The 23,555-nt window shown below is 40.5% G+C and overlaps 1 protein-coding gene across 1 annotated transcript in view; it reads right to left on the bottom strand.

Annotated features, from left to right (window-relative positions):
• rbm20 (RNA binding motif protein 20) overlaps positions 1-14,269 on the bottom strand; it is a 55,702-nt gene extending 41,433 nt beyond the window's left edge. Inside the window, exon 1 of the mRNA XM_036548296.1 lies at positions 14,131-14,269. Coding sequence (XP_036404189.1) covers positions 14,131-14,261 — 131 coding nt within the window. The 5' untranslated portion in view covers positions 14,262-14,269. The remainder of the gene's footprint in view (positions 1-14,130) is intronic.
• Positions 14,270-23,555: the final 9,286 nt, after the last annotated feature.

The raw sequence follows: 23,555 nt of genomic DNA, 5'->3' as shown, positions 1-23,555 counted from the left end.
CACTTCTCGCTGAGCCATATTCCATTTTGAGCATCCTGAAATTTGAAATTCAAACACTCAGAAGCTACAAGCGTATCAAAGGTGTTTGCACTCTCCCTGTTGGGGTGGAATATTCAGACGTTACAAGGAAATTACCACAGTGCTGTTTATATTAAAGCATTCATTTAAAAAATGTCAACAGAGTCGAAGTTTCAAAAGTAGATCTTTAGCTGTGGCGTATGAGAAAAAATCTTAAAAACACAGACCAAAATGCTAAAACTAATACTGCCCGGGTCTGTATTCCAATTCATTTCCAAGCTGGAGTTTTTGTACGTCATTCTTTGGCTGTTTACGTATTGTATATAAATATCACTCTCAGACAGATTCTGTTCATTCTCATGCCTGGTAGGCCAGATGTTGTAGCTGTTGTAGTTGTTGTAGCTTATTGACAATATTTGAGCAATGTTTGGCTGCCTGATGCAACCAATCTGCCATTTGCAACACAAGCATTAATATTAGGTTTCCTCTTTGGAAAATTAAACCAAACACTAATAATATAGTTTGGTTCCCTGCTGAAGCACAGTTGTTATGCACTTGGGCAAAGTACTTAACCTGCCATTGCATCAGTAAATATCCAGTTGTATAACTGGATATCAGTGCTAAAACAGAGCAATCTAAGTCGCTCTTTATTAGAGTGCCTCCGTAGCAACTAAATGTAATTGTAAAATGTAAATATAGGCCACACTGAATGAGACTTTGCCTCTTCATATAGGACTTTAATTTGACTGACAGCCACTGTGTAAACTTTGTATGTCAAATGTATGATATATGTGACTGTATCTTGAAGATTGAATTACATAAAAAACCCATATTAAACAGCCCCACATTTATATTATTATTGGTGATAACAAGGATGCACTTCTTAAAATACTGTGTACAAATTTCCTGAATATCTATTAACACAGGGAAAATAAGTGATCTCATGGATCAGTTCAAAGTTAAACATGTTTGGAAGCGCTGACATCACCGGATTACTGAAAATTATTTTTTGCAATTCCAGTCCCACCTATCTATTCCATATGCTGCACAGTAGCTACGGCCCAGAGCAGTCTTGGCAGACACCGAGAACTGCCCAGCTTTTGACTGTCAACAAGTTGACAAAATGTCGGCCAGCCACAGCAGTGCTCAAACCCCATTGGCTGACCCAGATCAGGTGACACATGATGGGACACTCCAGGACACCCCATACCAAATATCAGGCATTGCTTTCCATTAACATTGGTGGGGTGGGTATCTAAAATTACAAATGGTGAGTTGTAAAACTGCATTAACCCCCCTACGCACCTGCTGGTGATTTGATACCAGGAGGTGTTGGCGTACTTGATTTTTGGGACACTGGTTTCCTGGCTCACCCTGGTTTCCTGAGGCACCCAGAGGACTAAATGTGGGGCTGGTGTAGCCAAAGATGGAGTCCCACACCATATGAAAGTGTTCAGTAATCTGGCCTCAAAGGTTCCACTGAGGTTGAGCTACTGTCAGGCAGACAAGAACACTGCATACAACAAGACGAAGCAAAATCACAACACAATAACGAAACTCATTACATTACATTATTGCCATTTGGCAGGCTCTCTTATCCAGAGCAACCTGGAATTTCATCCATTTATTCAGCCGGATATTTACTGAGGCAACTGTGGGATAAGTACTTTGCCCAAGTATACAACAGCAGTGGCCCTACAGGGAATCAAACCAGTGACCTGTCAGTTACGAGCCCTGCTCTCTACCACTGCATCACACTACTGCAAGGCTACAACGAGGCCCATTTATGAAATTATCATAACTTTCTTGGGGATGGTTTTCAATAAAACCTGACTCTTACAGTTAGGGGCACCAGTGAAAAAGTGTGTGCAACACTGATCTGGTGTATGAGAGGGGAGCAAGCCATCTCATCTCAGTCAATTTGGGAGATGATTGCAGAAGGAGTTTTATCATGAACTGTGCATCTTTTCCAGAACCCCAAAATACAGTATTACCTTTCTAAACCTTTCTGCATTGATTGCCATTATCCATTGGCAATATAAAATTTTTTGTGACAGAACCGTGTTCACATTAATTTTCTCAAGCAAATGGGAATGCACAGGTACTTAATCTACAATAAACAGTGCCATGTTGGTTGCCAGTTCAAACCCTGTTTTCTCAGAAAGGCAAAAAGGACAAAGGGGGTATCAATATCTCACTTCTGTTTAGTCTCTGTTTCTGTGTGTATATACTAATGTGCAAACAATATGGAGTGTTTACAGTGCTGAAACGCGATAGGTGTAGTGCTGTAGCCAATGACTCTTCTCAAATCAAACATAACAGCTGTTATGAGCACTCAACAGTTACACAGATGTGGTGGATGTAACAATATCTACTTTGCCTGTAAAAAGAATAATAAACCATAAGTATTTAACATTTAAAATTCTCTACTGGTAACAGTGACAACCTCGCCGGTGATTAGGTAACTGCAACAGAAAGCTGTCAACATGTCCAGCAAGTATACTGGATATCAAGTTCCTGCTGAAAATCCGTTAAAACTGGTCTTCAACAACTAACCCCATCCAATTAACTAGCCCAAAGACAAAATAAACATGCTGATGATTATGAAGTGTATCAAAACATCATTTGCCTCTAACACTCAAAGAGGGCTCGCTAAGGGGAAGCTCTCATGTGAAGAGGGGAGCCAGGTCCTCTGCTTTCAGTGTAAGCGCTGTTTGTGTACAGCAGGTGATTTTTTAAGAAAAGAATAAAGTCAGACTATCGGCTCCAAATGAAGGCATGCAAAAATGTCACTTTACCTAACTGTGCTGTTTCCCCTAAGAGGACACAGTTTGTTGTTTAACAGAATGTTTGAGAGCAACATTTTTTGTGTGAGTTTAAGTTTTAAAATGATTTAAATGTAGCTACGGGGTGATTCCCTGATGGGACACTGCTGTTGTACCCTTAACCCACAGTTGCCTCAGTAAATACCCAGCTGTACAAATGGATAACATGTAAGAACTGTAGCCTGTGTCGGTTGCTCCCAATAAGAGTGTCTGCTACATTAAAAAAAAATGTGATGTAAATTCCTACAACACTCTTTATGCAACAACAGACCTGAACAGACATAAAATGAGGTGTTTATTTCAGAACCAGCTGTTTCCTTTAAGAGCGCACAGCAAGGGGGATAAGCCACCTCCGGCTCTCGATGGTGACTGACAGGCAGATCAGCCTGCTGACAGAGGGGTGGTTCTTTTTTTTCCCAAACGCGATTCTCTGGTTTCACTGCTTTTCAAAGGGGCAGTGAAAAGGAATGCCGCACGCTGCCCCCTCGTGATCCCCCCCCCCCCCCCCCCTTTGAGAAATTTCTATATCACTTTAGGCACACGCTATCAGTTTGCTCCTGAGTGTGGTCAAAAAACTTAGGCCGTGTCCACGTCAAAATGTGCATATCGCAGTCTATCACAAATTTCATTTAGCAGTTTGAAAAGACCAATTCAGTGTCACAGGCATACAAGTTTTATGGTGTGCTGTGGGATCTTTGGGATCATAATGACAAAGCAGTCTTCTTTCAGATGGCCACAATATTTTCAGGTCAAACAATTTCACACTCTTTACAAGACAACAGGTAGGCAACCTTTATAGGTAACTTTTTTAGACAGCCCAATAATTACACATTAATTATGTAATTACACATTGCCAATCAAATAATTGTACTGGCACACTTAACTGCATTTGAGGCCAGGTGAATGATCAGAAACATGTTATTTGTCTGTCCAATGACATCCCCACAGTAGTAATGATTCCAAAAACAAAGTTTACTGTGAAGTCTGCAAATATTAATATCTGTAAATTACAATCCTCATCTGTTTCCAGCAATTTTGTAAGCTTTAAAAAAAGAAAATCCTATGGTATCATAGTAACTGTGTGTAATACTGTACATGCAAATATGCTCAAAGCATCACAGTAGCAATTGCTGCTTTGACAGTGCCCATAACAGACCTAAATTCCCTTTCACACATTCACTGCCACTGACATACTTCAGAAAATGATCCATTTAATAAGAATTCTCCTGAAAATTGCATTTAAGACTGTTTGTTTACCTCACAGTTATTATTTATTGTACAAATGAAACTCAAATGGCCAAAAAATTGGCATTTGAAAATGAACTCCAGGAGGAGAACTTAGCTAGATGTACAAGTCAGACTTGGCACTTATGTGGCTAATTTATTTACACTTGATATGACCAGCTAAGCCCTTCCAATTAGTTTTACTTACTTATAGACCTTCCCTTATTGCCTGTTAACACCTGGTACTCACACCTCTGAAAAGCAGCCAGTTTTAAACCTGCAACTGCTTTGATGGTCTCACATACTCACGCAGCTTTGCACAATCATCCATGGCCAGAATCACCTATCGTGTAACAAAAAATTCATATGCATCAAGACTAACCAGCAGCAACGCTATTATCCCTATCTTGTATTGCTAATGTACGTGCATGTTTTACATGGAACAGATATGTTCAGATGTTGTCTTGAGCATCATGGCCAGTTTGCAAGTCTAAAACACAGGTGGCGTGTTGACAAGTAAGCATTTTTACCTGTTTGCCATTCACTTAAGTCTGCCAATGAAAACATAATAGTATTGTTCAGTGAGTAAATAAAACATTTTTTTGTAATACTTCATTTTGGCTCCCCCATAAATTCAACCATTCAACCTAGCTTGTGACTGTAGCAAAAATAATTTTACAATATAACCCATAAAGTGGACAAATGTCAAAGATATGGAACCATTTTAATGCACCATGAATATCAAAACAAAGACATACGTGAAAGACCATACTTCCTGGCACTGTTTGTATTTCCCTGGGGGCATATTTGAAATAGTATTACTGTCAGCTAGTTTTGACCCCTGGGGTTTTACAGAAAGTGTCCTATATAGGGTAACCTCTCTTTAAGTGGCATTTTATGTCTGGCATACCAGATCTTAAGACGCCCTACCACTTGTCCGGGGACCATCAGGCGGATGCTTCATGATCACTGTCTTATCACATCAGACAGTTATGAGCTTGCTCGACATCATATAAACGTTTAATAGAAAAATCTGACCCTCATCGTATTGGCATTGTGGGTGTAACATACTGGCGAACGGAGGGGGCGGACCGCGTAGTTATTAATATGGGAAAACTTGCACGCGTTTGCAGATAGCCCACCGACACACCGTGTTCCTCTCGGACTTCTGCCCGGGCTTCGCTGACTGCAAGATAATTAATATCGATCATTTTACGTTGTTGGCGTGTCATTGTCACTGTCGCTCCATCTTTAGCTGTCTCCTGAGTCAAAACGCCACCTTTCGCCTGTGTGGGTCTCAATACACGGACAGTCTCAATAAAGACAGCGAGCCAGCTAGTCAGGCTCTATAGATAGCCAGACCCCTGTGTGTAAATGAAGGCGTGCCTCTGGCGCAGGTTACTTACGTTCACAGTTCTGGAATTAGAATCTTAATATAAAGATTATTTTAAGCATTCTGCACCTTCCAGTACTTTTAAGCTGCAACGAGAATTTGCAAGCTGCGCTCTCTAAGTTCAGACACCGCTCTCTATCCCATCCCTATCCATTTCGTTTGTATTCATCTATTCGTTGTTTATTTTTAGACAGCAGATCGAAATGTTAACAGAGGGCTTTACAAATAACTCCCAGAAGGCATCAGCATATTAATTATGGGAGCAGTAATCCTTTGGTTTATACTGGTACAATAAATTGGAACTGCTATATCATCAGCAACACTGAGAAAGAAGCACACAGTAAACAAGTTGTACAAGGTGAACACAGAAGCACATCTGATCCAATAAAGCACATTTAATACATCTGCTGGGAAAAAAAACAGGTGCGACAGTCTTAAACTTATCGACTTGCTGCCTCTGGAACGGGCGGGACGGTATAACGTTGATTTCCTGTATCCAGTCTGGTGTGGATGAAAGGAAAATGCCTTCAGAGTGACTACAAGTGCCGAAAACTCCGCCACTCAGCTGTTTGGCAAGCAGAGCACCGCAGCCACAGCGAGGTACTTCATTCACTGTTTAAAGCTTAAGATCATGTTCCCACATGTACATTCACTTCGCAGGAACCCCCTCGACCCTTAGAATAAGGAATTACAGGTCTTTTATACTTTCCGAACACCAATGATTTTCAGGGGTTTGTGAAAGGGGGAAATTCTCTGACATGCAGAGCCACATAAAGAGAAGAAATACCTCTAAAAAAGAGTAAGCACTCAGGGCCTCCAAGAACAGATTAATAAATGTACAATAGATTTTTGTAATGTATCAACACTGGCTGACTGCTGCCGTAAATCAAAGAAAAACACATTGTCTGCAAGGCGGGCGGCGTGTCTGCTAGGTGTATTCTCACATTACTGAGAGCTTCAGAGTCACAGCGTCTACACGGTGATAGAGCAGGCGGCTCATCAAGAAGAATGCATAAAAAAGGAAGAAGGTTCGACGTGAAGCCACTTACGTTTATCTGACTACACCGTCCACGCACTGTGGGCGACCGCATTACGAGACGTCGTACGTGGGTATTTGCAGGTTTACAAAGAGCCGTGTCATCTGCTGTGTTAAACCCCCACCCCGACCTCCCTCCCTTCCCAGAGGAACACATTGTGTTTTTTTATTGTCAAATAAAAGCTAAAATTGATTTGTATGCAGTCAGCGGCTAAAGATTTCACATACCTACGTCACAGAAAAGTTCATGAGTAAAATCTTCCACAGACGTCCCCTTTTAATTTGACATTCTGTGAGACTTATAGAAGTCTTCTCTTTCTTCCAGCTCAGGCTCATGTATCACCCAACACAAAGTGAAAAATATATTTATACAAATCGGGAATACATACCACACATTATTAATGGAAGAATGGTTTATATTGGTGTGAGTTTGCTGTTGCTGACTGATGTTTATTTCCAAGCAAACACTGTCTGAGGAGGATTATTTTTTCATAGTTCTATCCAGGGTTTCTTTTAAACACCACAAAAACTATTTATATGCAGTGTTACAATAGATGTAACTGTGGAGAATGTCTTTCCTGGACCCACACTTTACACACATTTGATCATTTCATTCAGATCCGTATCTGCATTTGCGAAAATGAGCCCAAAGAATTTGATGAGCCCTGGAAGGATTGGTCTGCCTGCGTACGACTGCCATCAATGAGATGATGTCTGAGGATGTTCTGGACCATTTTATTTTTGTTGTCCTTATGTTGGGGAGCATACCATCTGTTCCAAATCTAAAATAACATTCCTTTTAAGCGTTTAAATCCAGTGATGAAAACCTAATGTTAAGCTGGAGCTGCGAAGCAATTCTGTTGACTGACTCAGTAATGTGCTGCCCCAGGTTTCAGCAAAAGGGCAGTAAAGGGTTCTGTTTCATCTCCTTTATTTTTAATGTATGTCTTTCTCCTGAGTGACCTTGACTGCTTCGGGCTTTAATGATGAAACCGAATAAGGCATCAAAACTGGACCCCGACACCTATGAACAGAATTTGCCAGAATGCAAGAGTTTGTTACCCTCTGAGGCTTAAGAAACAAAGGCATATCACAGTACCTTAAATCACACCTGCCATATTTTCAGGTGACTATAGTTACAGAGGATTAACATAAGGCTGTGTCTTCAAACAAGACGCATGGAAAATACAGACTGGTTCAGACCAGTTTTAACTAAAGTGCCTTCTCAGTTTCCCCAACTGCAAAGCTTATATGCTGTGGTACCTACTGTGAGATTTCTTTAGCATGCACAGTATCATCTACTTTAGTAAGGATTTGAGGTTTGAAAATAAAAATAAATATTTTCTCAGTAAGGACATTCAGACTAATCCAAATATACTTCATAGGATCTTGCATTTGTGTCAGCTATTGGAGTCAAATCGGTGACATTAGTTTCAACAAACAATCATCATCAAAATCTATCACATGGAAAAAAGGTATCCATCGATCTCACAAAAAAAAAACTAAATTTGTGTGCCAAAATATATTTAAAATGTGAAATGTATTATTGCATTATTGATGCATGTCAAGAAAACACCTGTCTTTTCTTCCAAAAAGCTTCAGCTTCATTTCAGTCACTAGTTAAGTACTGAGGATAACTTCTAACTGTACGGTCAAGTATTCATTGTGTTTTCAGTGAAACCACAGCAGAGTCAAAGAGCACTGTCAAGAGACTTAAAGCCCCATGTGTCACATGACTGTCAGCCATTTAATGTATAGATTAGACCAGTTGTTGCCTCGTGTCAGCACTGCCATGGACGCTGTTGCCTAGAGAGCACCATGGCTGTTCTCCGGAGAGTCTTCAGTAGTTCACCTCACAATTATCATTTAACATGTCCGTCTGATTGGAAAAGGACAGCAAGGTCTTGAAAATTATCCCCTGAGACCCTGTGTTTAGCTGGACATGACAAGTGTTTGCACAAAGTCAATAGGTCCTTTGCTTATTTACATTAATTGACATAATCACACTGCTAACTCAGTCTGCAATGCAGCAGTTAATAATGTGGCAATTTCTAGAAGAGTTGGAATAAAAAAAACATTCAGAGAGCAGCTGAAATGCAAATTTAGCCTGGGAGTTTAGCTTTGCACAAATGTTGTGAATGTGCCCATATAATGGTACTTCTAAATCAGTTTTATAAGAGACATCTGGTGCTGTGTGTATTGTTTTATAGTTGTACTGTCCTATGTGTCTGAGAAAGATATTTTTCAATAAAGCAAGGGGATTTGAGCACCTGTCTGTGTGCTCAAACTGTACAAAAAAGACCGATGTTTTAGTTAATGCTGTTCAACTGACTCCTGACTACAGGCATTCTCTACAACAGAATCTCAATGTTGCAATCCTGTTCAACAAGCTGGTTAGCAGCACTGTGCTGCAAGACCATCTCAATAATATTGTCAAGCATGGCACGGATTACAATAACACAGACAATATTTATAGTTCCTATAGTTCAGCACATAACATATAGCTACATTTAGAAGTATCTGGCTAACACAGCAGGAGCTTAACATGCAAGATACCATCACTGACATACTTTCAGATGCTGACTACTAAACCATCTAAAATTCCATTTATGTTATTACATTATGTTATTGTATTACAAGTTGCAGTACTGCCTGTATAAAGCAAAGTTGTTTCTTTTAAGTACATCACTTCACACCACCACAATTGCTTTAACACACATTTTTTTCCACACGCTGTACTTTAACTACAGTACTTTGACTGTTGTAAAAAATAAATTTTACAACAGTTCGACTGATATAAGGGCCTTAATGCCTGACAATATCATGCTGTAATAACCTACTCTAAAAGGTCAAGTACTTTCAGCATCAATCGTGTCCTCACAAAGCTGGCAGCAAGCGCAAAACTGTGTGTCTGTAGGTGCTGAGTTTCACACAACACAGGCAGCAGACTTCACATCCACAGATCTTGAGTGCCCTACACTGTTATGTCCCTGCTACAATCTGGTAGACAGGGTGATAGACGGGGCTCTTTTTTTTTTCTCAGAAACAGCATGTACTCCCAGAGAGTTCCACAGACATATGGGCAGTCATGTCTGTCAATATCCAACAGAGGCATCTAATCAGTGGCTTCCACATTTAGAAACCATGCAGAAAGTTAAAAAAAAAAAAAAACTTTTGTTTTGCATCTTCGTTGTTTTATAATGGGTGCACGACAAAAGTGAGTTTCTGCTGCAAGCCAGTATACAGTATAAGCACTGTTTTTGAAGTACACGTCCCATAGTGAAACATTACCTGTAATTCCAAATGTTTCCTGCGTACAGAAATTCTATCTTACAGCACAAGTGGGGCAGGTATTTCAGAATGAAAGACACAAGTGACCTCTATGTTCAAGGAGCCACCTCCACATAATCCAGCTTTAAATACCTCATATCAGCACCACACAGAGCAAACGGTAACTTTAAAAAAAAATTCACTGCAGGATTTTCCAGATGTTGTTTCGGCATCCTTTGAGACGCTATGAAACATGCAAGCGGCTAACAGCCAAGGTCAAGCAAGAGGTCACAGAGCCATGCAACAGGAACCTAAACAAAGACTCTTAAACTTTTTACTGTTAGCCACAAGGAGCCCGGTTGCCAAGGTCACACTATCAGGCCAATGGTGGCTGAAGAGCACTGTGATGTCAGAGAACATTCTATGAACACAAAATTTACCTTAAGAATACCACGGGCTTATGACTGCCTGTTACTCGAACCAAGGCACAGCACAACACATAAAAAAATAGGAGCGCCTATTCTCCACCACGCGCGTGTCACGGTTACCTTTCCTGTTGCATTTTTTCCCACACCGTGGTGCAAGCAAAGACGCACTGCCAGCAAACAGAGGAGTCTGAGTAGGTCTGAGGAGGGGGGGCAGGCGGGTAAGAATCTTCAATAAAGGTCTGACTGGCCCAATATGGCGACCGCTTCTTCCATCAAAAACTCCCTCATGAGAGGTCAGAGGCAACTTCCCCCTCAGTTACCGATGGGCGGGGTGATATAGAGTGAGCAGCTGGTTAGGAGAGGGGCAAGAGGACAATGGCGAAAAAAAATAAACCCCCACACATGCCATTTAATATGTTAACAGTACTTCCTACATATTGTCACTCACAATGCTGTTTAACTGCAATCCATCACAAGATGACTAGGAGTACCCCAATGTAGCTCAATGCACTCTTCATGGTGAATCTTTCCATAAAGCCATTTAAAAACATACCTTAAGAAATCACAAATGCTTATCAGAAAAGAGACAGCCGCAGCTAATTAAAAATAGTTACTCATGTAGTCAAAATCTACAAAAATGCAGAATATACAGCAGAATTTTTGATTTTGTTTTTCTGTGGAGGGACAATTTTTCCTCCTAAAATGTCAAAAGGGTTGGTGTTGGTATTTTTTAATCCCATTCCATTTAGGATACAGTTGTAAGATGCTTTTTTTTGCATGCAGTTAAAGAAAAAATTCACTGAATGGATTTTTTTCCTTTTTGTTAATCTTGGAAGAACTACCATGCAAGTTAAGTAAGCTTTTGTGAATGAAAAATGTTGTGACATTTGTTGTGACTTTCAAATGCAGATCCATTACAAGCTGTACCAAACTAAATGACATACTAAATATTTTCCATAAAACAATAGCTGTGCATTAAAACATAAGTAAGTATATACAGGAATTTGAAGTTTTCATGACAGTTTATGTCGGACAAGCTGCATAAATCATGCACAATTCTCTTGTTGTGGTCAACATGCAGACCAAAAAACCAAATGCAATTCACACTGAAAGGGGAGAAAAATGTGACATGACTTCCCCAAAAAAGAAAAAAATATTATCAAAAATCAATTTTGACAGTTGTGATCTTGAAAAATAAGTACAACTTTACAAAATGTGCAACCATAACATTTTAAGTGTACCTGACATGAAACAAATTTAATACAAAATGACTCATAATTTTGCTAAAACATATCAGAAACATTGTTGAATAAGAGCAGTGGTAGGTTTTATTTTCCACAAAGCATCCAGAAATTTGCTTGATTGACAGGGGGTGTAAATACATAAATTGTTAATGTTTTAAAATAGAAGCCGCAGGCAGCAGAGCCTTAAATGGCTACCTCTAAGCTTTCGCTTTCTGGTGCAGCCACAGATACGGAGTTCACGATTGAATCGGCACAGGGGGGTTTGCCATTCCCTCAGCTACCTCTTAACCTGATAAAATTGAGTGTTACGATAATTCCAAACACTGACCCAGAAAGACCATTCGAAGTGGACACACATGTACACACTTCAGTAGGAGTATACCATTTGTGCAGAATGATCACAAATGTAAAAACACCAAAAAATAAACTTGTACACACCAAAAATTTCTTATATATCATATTGTGATACTTACAAATCCAACACAAATGTCAATTCCAAATTCTCAGATGTAGATAGTAATAAAGAAATCTTATGACAAGAAAGACACACAACGCTATGAACAAGTGAGAGGAGGCTGGGCTCTACCCTGACCAGCATGTCCCATTTAATCGCGTGAATATCTCTCGCTTTATTGTTTAACACAGTTCTGTTTGAATTTTGGACTATATGTCATTATATTGATAGAGAATTTAGAATATGCATTGTATTACATGTCACTCAAAACAAGGTCTCATTTCCTCATTGTTGTCCTCCTGAAAACAGTCATTGGAATTTTTTTTTTTCTGAATGTCGTATTCAATCTGGCTGTTGAGTACTTCAACATAAATTTTTTGAAGTCAAGCAGAAAATATTTTTCACCCCCATTGCTACCACAGCATATATTGGATATATTATAACTGAATTTGGAAACAAATGGTAATTTCTTACTGATTATTTCTAATTCAGTTGTTTTGAAACAGTGATAAAAATGTATAATTATACTTTCTGATTCAGGGATATTTATCACCCTATAATTTACAAAATTATTACAACATATATTCAACCACAGCTTCCATTTTCTATTTGTCAGCTGTCACAACATGTATTCAGAATGAAAATACACTTTACTATAGTATAGTATATTACAGTATATCTACTTTTACATTAGAGACTAAGACAGCAGCAAAGAAATGACCAAAACACAAAATTACACTTCTGACTAATTTTAATAGTAGTCCACATTAATTTGTATGTGACCTCTTACTTCCAAGAACACTGAACAGAAAATGTGCCAGAATTATAAGTCACATTAGAAAATTAGAGAATACAAATGCATTTATTTTATTTTATTGTACAAAAATATTTCTGTAAAACTGTTATCTGAATCACATCTTGGATACTATAAAATATAAGTACACTCATTTATAAATAAACAAGAGAAAACACTATATATTTCCAAATTATCCAGTAAACAGTTAATGCACAGGCATCAACAGTCAATAGTTCAGTCAATTCATCTACTCTCGTATAATTCAGCTGTCAAGTCTACAACAGTACTCCTCCTTTTATTGTTGTTAAGTGTTTTAATAATACAAGTAAACAGAGGAACAATGAGTGAAATATGCTACAGATTTTCTAAAAAATATCTTGTTGATCAATAGAGAAATTTACTTGTAAATGTACAGAGTTACAGGAATAATATCCTAATTGTGATAAAGACATGACCCTTTGGAAATATACAGTCACTCACCTTCTTACAAACACAAACACAGCTGACAAATCCAAAAAACACAGAACTCCTGAAGCGACATTTTACTGCACTATACTAGCTGTTTAAAGATTTCTACTAGAAATGTTATATTAATGTTCTATTAATTTTTATTAGAAATTAAGATTACAATACCTTGCAATAGATTTCTGCTGTTTCTGAAGCATAAGTCAACTATATCCTCAAATGTTTCAGTTTAAACCTACATACACAACTGTGCTATTCAAGAATACTTTGGTAAGGAAATTAATTATGAAAAATGGTAATGAAACATGCAATTTATTCTTGAAGGCCTCTCCTTCGGCAAGCCACCAGTACTGGTTTGTCAGTAATAGACTGGATTGCATTCACTTCCTTCACCTGTTAGCACATCCATCATAATTCACCGCAAAGTAAATAATTTACTCTCTACACTAAGAAACCCTGGAAGTGTCTCAGCGTCAACACGTGTTAATATTATTTGTTATGGGGCTCCATAATCTCTTGCACGTTTTCCACCTAGCATTAAAGGGAACTAATCCATGACAGCTGAAATTAAGCAGGTGATCCACTGTATATATACACAATCAAAGAAGAAGCTAAATTGTCTTTTGAACATATTCACCCTGATCAGAGTATAAATGAATGGTTTAATGGTTTAAGTAGATGTTACTGAATCTATTTATAATGGCCTTGAACTGTTGGGTTGGACACCTTTGCCTTGCACATTACTTATATGGTGATATTGTCAGCTGAGAACAGCCTCTGATGTCTATTAAATATCTGTTAAATTTTTGTCATTTTCATCTGTTGATCTAATTATTTGATTCGATTCAAATGAGAAGGTCAATTTACGATAATGAAGTTACATTTAAGAATACAACAAAATCTATACATGCACATTTTTTGCATTATGCACTTAACTCGTAAGTGTTCCTAAATTACACCCTGCAGGTCTTTCTTACCTTTGCATGGGGTCAGAAAGTGCTTTTACTGCCGGGGGTCCTGTCTGGGCTTTGCTGGGCATTTTGGTCTGCCCGTTCCTAACGCCTTCCGCATGACCCTCGAGAACACCCTTTTCCCAGGCGTGCTTCATGGTGGCAAGGTCTGTATTCCGCCCTCGGCCACGCACGAGAGCCCCACAAAAACAGCCCGAATCTCCTTCCCTGAGAGAGGCCTCGTGGGTATATCCTGAGGGGGTTTCTGTCCCACGACACACCGTGAGGCAGCTTGTGGCTGTCGCTGCCGAGTTTGGCAAGCTTCGCTCCCCCCCCCACCACCAGCCCCCCGCCCCCCGTGCAGGACCGACAGCAACGATGTCCCTTTGGTCTCCCCCCTCCCCCTTCCCCTCCCTCTCCCTCTTTCTCTCCCCCTCCCCTCACAGCCCCCCCCCCCCTTCCTCAATTTCCAAAGTAAAAGGAGTATACCAAGAGCAATTCTTCAAAGGAGAGAGTGCATGCATACACGGGGCTGAGGCAAGATTTGAAGGAAGTGACAGGAAGTGGATGTTGAAAGCCACTTTACCAAACGGAGTTTCCTGGCTGCTCACACACACTCACACTGAAGGAGGGAAGATTCCACTGACAGAGCCCCCCCCCCACACACACACACACACACACACACACACACACACACTTACATACACATGTGCATGCATGCACACACCCATGCCCACACACACCCATGCACGCACACACGCACACACACACGCATGTACGCACACACTCACACACACACACACACACACACACACACACACACACACACACACACACACACACACACACACACCATCAGTCTCCTTCCTCAGCCTCGCCTCCAGCAGTTCAGGGCGTGAGGAATGCCATTAGTCACTCAGTAGGTTCTGGATCAATTTAGCAGCTGTACGACGCTAACCCTAGCCCCCCCCCAGCACAGTGTCACATTATTAACATTTTGTGGTGGCTGTCTGTCTGAGGTTACACATCTGTGTGCCAAACGGCAGGATCCTTCCCATAAATCACCTCCTAGGAAGAATATCACTGAGTGAGAGCACGTCAGCAAGTATCGCTGGTCTCGCCTTATCAAAGGGAGGGCCTGTGTTATATGAGGTGGCTGATTCAGTACTTCATTTGGCAGGGGTACATCCTGGCTGGCTGTCAGTGTGGATTAATGTCATTGTACTTATATTTAATGATCAGTTTTATTTGAAACCAAAAACGTCAACATTATCTGGGGGAAAAATAAAATTCCTTCCACCTGTCTCAACTTACAAAAAGGCAGGCTGTACTATATATTGCCACTGATTCAGTGAGCTCTTTTGGTGAGTAGCCATCTTTAGTGGTTGTTCTCTTTTAAACCAGAAACGATGGCATAACCTAGGAAATATAAAAGTTCCTCCACCATTACAAAAGTAAACAAATGCATGCAACCTTTCATCATATAACAAATGTGTAGATAATAGCCTACAACAAGGCGTCTTGTGTAACTTCCTTTTGACTGATCCAGTATTTGTTATCCCCAAGCAGGATTATTTTCAAGGTCCATATAATATGGACACAGGGAAATAACAGTAGTAAGCAGTAACTATCTGAACATCACTCTGACACCAGCTTTGATGTAACGAGGAGCCAAAAGCATGCTGTGGCTATGGTGCTGCCTCTGCAGGGTGCTATTTAAATGCACAGCCCACAGAGAGCCGTCATACTTCCAGCACTTCCAGACACTTTACAGCAGGACAAGCTTTTGTTTGTTTTCGGCACGTTCAGAGCCCACGCATTTAGGAAACTCATCCGTGTTTCTCCTGCGATTTAAAACAAATTTACATTCATGTGTTCACTAATTTTGTAACACAAACAGGAAATGACAGTCCATAAACAAGGACAGAGACTATTCTAGACAGGTATCTAACATAACTGTATAGCTAAATGAATGTAAGGTAAACAGGAATGTTATAGGGTCACAATAAATTAGCACAGCCAGCCATCTTCTTAGCTAATTTATTACTTTTGCAACAGTACATAAAAATGGTTCTTCTGCAAGTTATTTGCCAATTTATGGTCAGAGTTGGAAAAGGCCTTCAAATGAATGCAGTCAAAAATCTGAATTCGTTAAAATTTTTTTACAACATAGTAACACTGTAATTCTGACTCAAAGCCAATAAACAAATGGATTGCTCTGTGGACATTAGGTTTTCACTCTGAAATTGGTCAGTGATCCCAAGGTTTCAAACTTTAGAAGTGCCCGGTGGTGTCTTTCGCCACAGCTCCATGTGAAATATGTTGGATATTTCTGCACCCATGCAGAGTAAAACAGACAGTTACAGGCACTGGCCTAGTGGGGGTGATAGCAGCCCTGTTGTCACATTTTCTGTCTCATCTTCTCAAATTGCACCATTTAATCCAGTTTTCATCAAAAATTTGTCTCTTCATAGTAATTACGTAGCAAATGCTATGAACGCACCAGTGGGTACCTCTTGACCGCAACCAAGGTGTAAGTTACCCTGCCTTGCTGTTGTTATGTGTCAAGATACCCCTGTCAAGATGTCTGTAAAACATCTCGCTGATTCATCTTCCGTACTCTGCCCTTGCATTCAACACAAGTGATCCGATTGGTTGATTGTCCCGTCAGTCATACTTCTGAGCAGCAGCGCAGAAAGGCGCAAACACAATAAAAATGTAGCCCTTGCAATTGGCCCGTGGTTCACAAAGGTCAACCTATCACAGGCAAGCAGCGCTCGAAGGCTGAGCCATTACGACGCAGTAACCCACACCGAAACGGGGCGCCGCTTTACAGACCGAAGGATAAGTATTGAACAGCACACATCTGTCCGCTGGGATCTAAGCAGGTGAATTTACAGTCAACGGACTCTCATCCAACTTTTCCATCTCTCTGTGAGGCCATATCCCTACATCTGCACATCATTTTTTTTGAATGAGGGATGGCAAAACACACAGAACGTCATCAACGTTTCTCGTCAACAAGAAATCCTTGTTGACAACTACAGCAGCCCTAGCGCGCGCATGTCCGGGGTACCGCATAACAATCCCTATTTATTTTTGGCCGGTGGGTAAGAGGATACTATTAACGTGGCACGCCTGCAGCCAAATGACAAGGGCACCCCCGAAATGTCTTATTTTCTCATCAACAGGAAACTGGGGAGCAGCCTGTGAAGAACCTGAAAACATCGTGTTCCACCTCAAATAAAAAGACATCAAGAGGGGCAAATGTAGCACTTTGTTCCTTGATGTTAAGGATGTAGGCCAATACTGATTACACAGAGTGCCTCAACCTGCTCAGTATTCTTCCGTAATGAAATAAAATGTGTTTTTGGACATGCCGGTAGTTTAAAAAATAGCCCTGTAAGGATTGTTGACTTGGGATGTGCCTGCTGTGTAAAACAAAAAACAAATCTTTGGCTTTCCTTGTTTTGAGACCGACGTTTTAAATGATAACTATTACAGCATTTTTACTAAGTAACTAACAGGCTATTTAACCAAACCATCTGAATTTGAATTTTTGGGGAGGAATGCAAATTATGATATGGTTACATGTATTTTTCTTTAGCTCTAGCACCTTTTTAAGTTTTCATTGTAACGGATTATGAAAGTAAAAATAAAGTCATCTGCACTTGGAAAATAACTGTCTTACTGTGACACCATACATCAATAATGGTGGCACAGTAATTCAGTGAAACACATATTAACAAAACAGAGAGGAAGTAAATCCAGAAAACTGAGTGTGGAATCGGGTCATGCTAAATTGGCCGAATGCCTCCATTACGGAGTGTTAAGTTCTGAACAGGCTCCCTTTTCATAAGATCAGTTTTCTTGAAACTGTACAGTGCAGCTGGGAATGCCATTCATATGTAGGGCATTCACAAAAAAAAAAAAAAAAAAAAAAAAAAAAGAGACAGGCCCTGTTTATTTGGCACTGGGTCTAAGCAGGCATGTGTGAAGTTATTACCCAGCTTACTGGCGCGATTACACCAGTTTAATTTGTTCCTTCAGCTGGGCGGAGATTTACGTTGCTGTTTTCTCAGGTTCAGGGTAATTTGCTGTTGTTAAGCTGGCGCTCCGCTGGAGGTCTAATGTGGCCATGGCGTGAGAAGAGACTATGTACCCCCCCCCAACCCCTGCTGTCTGTCTTGCCCCAAAGTCAGGGGGCGGGGCCTGAGAATCTGCAGTGGGGTTCTGCTGTTACTGTGAGTGCCTGTCCTTGCCTACCAAAGCTATGGAAGGAGTGTGCCGCACACATGATCTCATTAAGCAGGCTTAAAAAAAGAGTGAGCTATGCAATGCCTCGCGCAACAATGGCTGCAAATGTCACTGCTGACAGCTGGCACTGGCAAGGCACAATTTTTTATATATAGATTTTATATACAGATAAAATAAGGGTGCACAATAATTCATGATTAGGATATTAATCGACGCTGTCATTTTCTTCTCTGTTGTTGTCCATTTCTGTTACACTGGAGCTGACCCCTTTACAGAGAACTACTGTTTGTTGACACATCGCAGACCATGTTTTCACAGGGTTTCTTAAAACTTAAAACTGAAACTAAAACACACCACACACTTACTTAATATATAGAGCATGACACATATATTTCAGCATCTTATACTATATTTTACATATCTCAACATCTCTGTTCATTTTAATGGACTTAATACTGATTTAAGGTGCCAGGGGATTCAGGATGAGTTTTATCAGACAATCCCTATGCACCTAACCAAACCTAGATAAACCGGCCCCATCTACGGATATATGAATCTCACTCACCTCTTCTTTTCCATGTCAGCCATTCACTGCATCCCTCCCTCACCCCATCTCCCCACTTTTATGTTGCCACATGCAGGGTCAACAACCTTGGCCTCATGGTCAGGTGTGTTCCCTTCTTGGACTCCAAGCCAAATATCAGTGCCCCTACACCCACATCAACAGGAACCTCCACCTTCTCCAATAAACACACCCACATTGTCTGGAAATTTATAACTGCTGAATTTGTCTTTTGTATCTGATCATTTAAAATTATTGAAGTAAACTATTTTATTAATAATTATTTATATATTTGAAGTAAATTCTAATTTGTAACATAGTCAAAGTTGATTAAATTGTAATCAAGTCAAAGTGGATTGAAATCATATGATCTGATTAATACATTAACCAAAGACAAAAACTTAAATGTCTTTTTTTTCCAGCAAAAAAAAAAGATTATTTTAGAAAGGGTAACCTTAATTAGGCAAAATGCCACAGAAATTTGGTATAGAGTTAAAACCCATTAAACCCTGACTTCCTGAACTGTGACATGATTCACAGCTGACTGAGGGAAAGAGAACACTTAACACTTGCTAATTCAAATCTTTTGCGGGGAAAAATATGTATGATACTTATTCTATGCTAGACAATGGCTGCATTGCAGAGATGTCAAGAGAGACCCTGTAATTCAGCCCAACCGCAGCAGGAAGTCCCGGATACAGAACGGCAGGAGGTTGCAACTGTTGGCTCCACAGCTCTCCCCGTGTAACTAATGAGCTAACCGGTCCTCTGACACTGTTGAGGAGACCACCGGGGAAGGACAGAGGGCCCAGCGTTGACCGTTTCCCTGCAGCCACCTGTCAGACAACAAATTAACTTGTACGCAGATGATAATAAACACAGACAGATTTATGCAGAGTTTGTCAAGACAGCAACCGCCCCCCTCCTCCCCACTACCACTGCCACCAGTCACGATTTTAGACTGAGATCATCTGTTGATTTAGGGCACAAATTTTGGCTCTGTTCTGAGATGGAGGCAGTAATAAGCACGACGTGGCTGATGAGCGCGGCGGTTGTAGCAGCTCTTGGAACACAGCTCCGCCGATCAGCTGACGGGAGCTGTGTGACCTGGCGAGGGTCGCGAATGAGATGTTCCGTCTGGACACGTCATAGTGACTGCGCCTGACCTTAAGCCCTAGATTAAGCCACACCTCCTCCCTCGGCACCTGCGTGCGGCGCACACTCATCTCTGATTCGCAGGATCTGCTGCAAAGGGAAAATGCTGTCCGTTCACAGTAAAACGGGCGTCTAAAAATAAATTAAGCGAATCGACCGCATTGTGCATCATGTTCTTCCTCTGAGGCTCAGATTCTGTCAGATCTCAATGTGATTTGCCTGCAATACTGAATGATGAAATGGAACAAAGTTATTTTTAAATGATGCAACATCTTGGGCTCGGCAGTTTCTGATACTAACGAAAGACTTGCGAGGAACTGAAAATGGTGACACTTGCTTAATTCCGTTCTGCAAAGTCACAGACAAGGCACTTGTCACCAAATCTGGGCCAAAGCTCAGAGCATCCCAGAATGATGTCTTTCCCTGACTCACCCCCACCAGGGGCGTGGCCTTTACCTTAAACACAGAGATCCGGGACCTCATGGTGGCAGACGTATTATCAATGCTTCCTCTAACATTCATAAGTGGTGGGGGAAAAACAAAGAGGAAATGGCACCCCAGACTCCACTTTTGATTTCCCAGTGAGTCAATCTGACCTTCTGGACTATGGCCAGGCGAAAGATACAGATTGTGAGTAATAGCCAAGAATAATAGCAGATGTTGTCATCTGCTAAATGCCTTTTAATACCTGCAGCTGGTGGTGATGTAAACCTCCGCAATCTTCCACAGCACACACGCAGACACAGCATCGCTGTCTGTGAAAGTGCGTCACTCCCAAGAAAGGTTGCTTTTCGCAAACCTGTGGATAATAACAGAGTAAGTCAAGATTGTTCAGCCTCCTTTTGTGCCTTGGCATTATACCATTGGATGCTGAGATTTTAAGGTAGTCCATGGATAAAAATAACTTTGTTCAAACTTCTTTAATGTTACCGTGCTGTACATTGACATTTATTTTCTTAGCAAATGTTCTTATCCAGAGTAACTTACATAGGCTACAACTTTTGTAATGCATTTAAACAGCTGCATATTTACTGAGGAAATACAGGTTAAGTACCTGTCCATGGGTACAACAGCAGTGCCTGAGCTGGGAATCGAACCAGAAAACTTCAGGTTACAAGCCCTGCTCCTTACCATTGACCTTGGAAAAATGAAAGGGGCAAAAACTTTCATCAAGAATGACTGTAATTTTCCTATTTTTCTGACGTAACCATGGGACAAAACACTGAGCATAATTGGTTAATAATAACATTAACAACAATACCTTCCCTCTGTGGGCAGTAACAGCAGAGACTTCTGGGTATTCTATCCCAGTCCTCACCATTCCACAACAGAGTCATGAGGAGACTCCACTATCATAGCTCTTGTACAACACAGCCCCGCGATACTCTCAGTTACCCTGATAACGCACAGAACTATCTGTGCTTTCAAAATCTTTCTGTGATGCCATATTTGCCATGGCAACTTAATACATCTCCTCACAAAATAAGGAACCGTGAGCATTACTTTCACTCTCGCTGACAATAAAAAGAGCCCCTCGAGTTACAAAAGTTGCACAAACATACGTAAAGCAGGCATCAAGGAAAACGCGCACACACGCTACGCTGTGAGCATCTCTTGGATGGCTTTGTGCTTTAGCTCCACCTAGTGGTGATATTCAGGAGTTAATTTATTAAAGCCGAACCCATTTATGAGAACTATCGGCTAAAAATAAATATATGACCCTTGGCCCTTCCAGCAACTGCCTGAATGTGTAAAGGCAATACCATTGTGTAAGTGTTGAAAATTAATGCATGTAATGACTTTAATGATATCGTCCTAATATAATCCTGATACTGATAAAAACCCCTATATAAAAAAACCCCTAAAATACCTGCAACGACCAACGACAGTAAAAATGCAGGGGTTAATCTTTCTACCAGATTAATCGATCGAGCAATTTTTTTTCAGGATGGGACGCCGGATGACTTCCACATTAGTTAAGTCTTGTCATAAAGAGATTTCTCTATTTTTAGATTAAAACTAAAATACCCACACAACACAAAACGGCTTCTTACCGTCATTTTGTCAAATAATGCCTTCCTCGTAAAAACTGGCATTGGTTATAATGAGGTTCGTTTTGAGGGCGCTTAAATTTCCACAGTAGCGCCATCTGTGGAACGACAGTTTTTTTTTTTTAAGAAATGGCCAGTTAAACCCAATTTAAACCGAATTAAAACGGGTTCCATACAGTAACTTAAATAAGCACATTTTTATTACTCTAAATTCTAATTTAAACTGAATTAAAACGGGTTCCATACAGTAACTTAAATAAGCACATTTTATTACTCTAAATTCTGTTTTTTTTTATCTCTGTAATTACTACATAATGCACATATACGAAGGCTAAGCGCAATGCCTTCGTTCTGCATTAATGTAAAACACTGCGCGTCCCAACAAGGCTAGAGTGAGAAGGCGGCGAAATGAAGTCTGGAAAAGGCAACACATGTTTTCACATCGGAGGTCTTCGAGTTGTTGCTGAGTTGTTTAGAGTGTTCCTTTACCCTTTAGGTACTTTAATGGATTAAGTCCATTTTCTGTTTGTGCTCTGTCTGGCCCGTCCTGTGAAACGTTACCCCGAATCATGTCTTGCTTTAACACATGTAGTCATTCCCAACTTTTCACGTAAGAACATATCATAACACTGTATATGGATACTGTAGTTTATATTAGTAAGAATGTTTAAATATACAGATGAAGATTTATACACCGATGAGCCAAAACATTATGACCACTCTGAATAAATAAACGAATTCGGTGAGCCGAATAACGTTGATCATCTCCAAACAAGGGCACATGTCAAGGTCTGGGTAGATTAGATGGTAAGCGAACAATCAGTTCTCATAGTCAACGTGTTGGATGCAGGAGAAATGGGCAGGAGTAAAGACCTGAGCAACTTTGACAAGGACCAAATTGTTATGGCCAGACGACTGGGTCAGAACATCTCTGAAACGGCAAGGCTTGTGGGGTGCTCCTGGTCAGCAGTGGTGAGTACCTACCAACAGTGGTCCGTAGGCTGTAGACAGTCCACAAACCGGCGACAGGGTGTTGAAAAGAATCCAGTGACTGAACAAGGGACGTGTATGAGGGCTATAAAGTACTGTGTCCAGGTTTTCCTATCAGACAAGAGCTTCTCAACAACAACAAGGTTGCATGACTCATCATGTGTACGCCCATTTTAGCTCCAACTGAATCCAATTCATCAGGTCAGAGCCATTCCTTGAATATTGCTATGGGGTTAAGCAAACCTAATCAATCAAGAAAAACGAAAGAAAATGGCACAGATCCACCGCCCCACTGAGAAACACTGGACATGACTACAAAGGCAAGCAGAGGGCGTAAGAGAGATTGAAGCCTCTTCCTCAATCTGCCTGTGTGTTTTTTCATCTTCCGCAGTCTTCTGCCTGTGCTACAAACACCACACAGATGTGACTCACCTGTG

The sequence above is a fragment of the Megalops cyprinoides genome, chromosome 1 (genome assembly GCF_013368585.1).
Source record: "Megalops cyprinoides isolate fMegCyp1 chromosome 1, fMegCyp1.pri, whole genome shotgun sequence".
Lineage (NCBI taxonomy): Eukaryota > Metazoa > Chordata > Actinopteri > Elopiformes > Megalopidae > Megalops > Megalops cyprinoides.
Note: the sequence above shows the minus strand (reverse complement) of the source record. Positions and strands in the feature narration are given on the sequence as shown.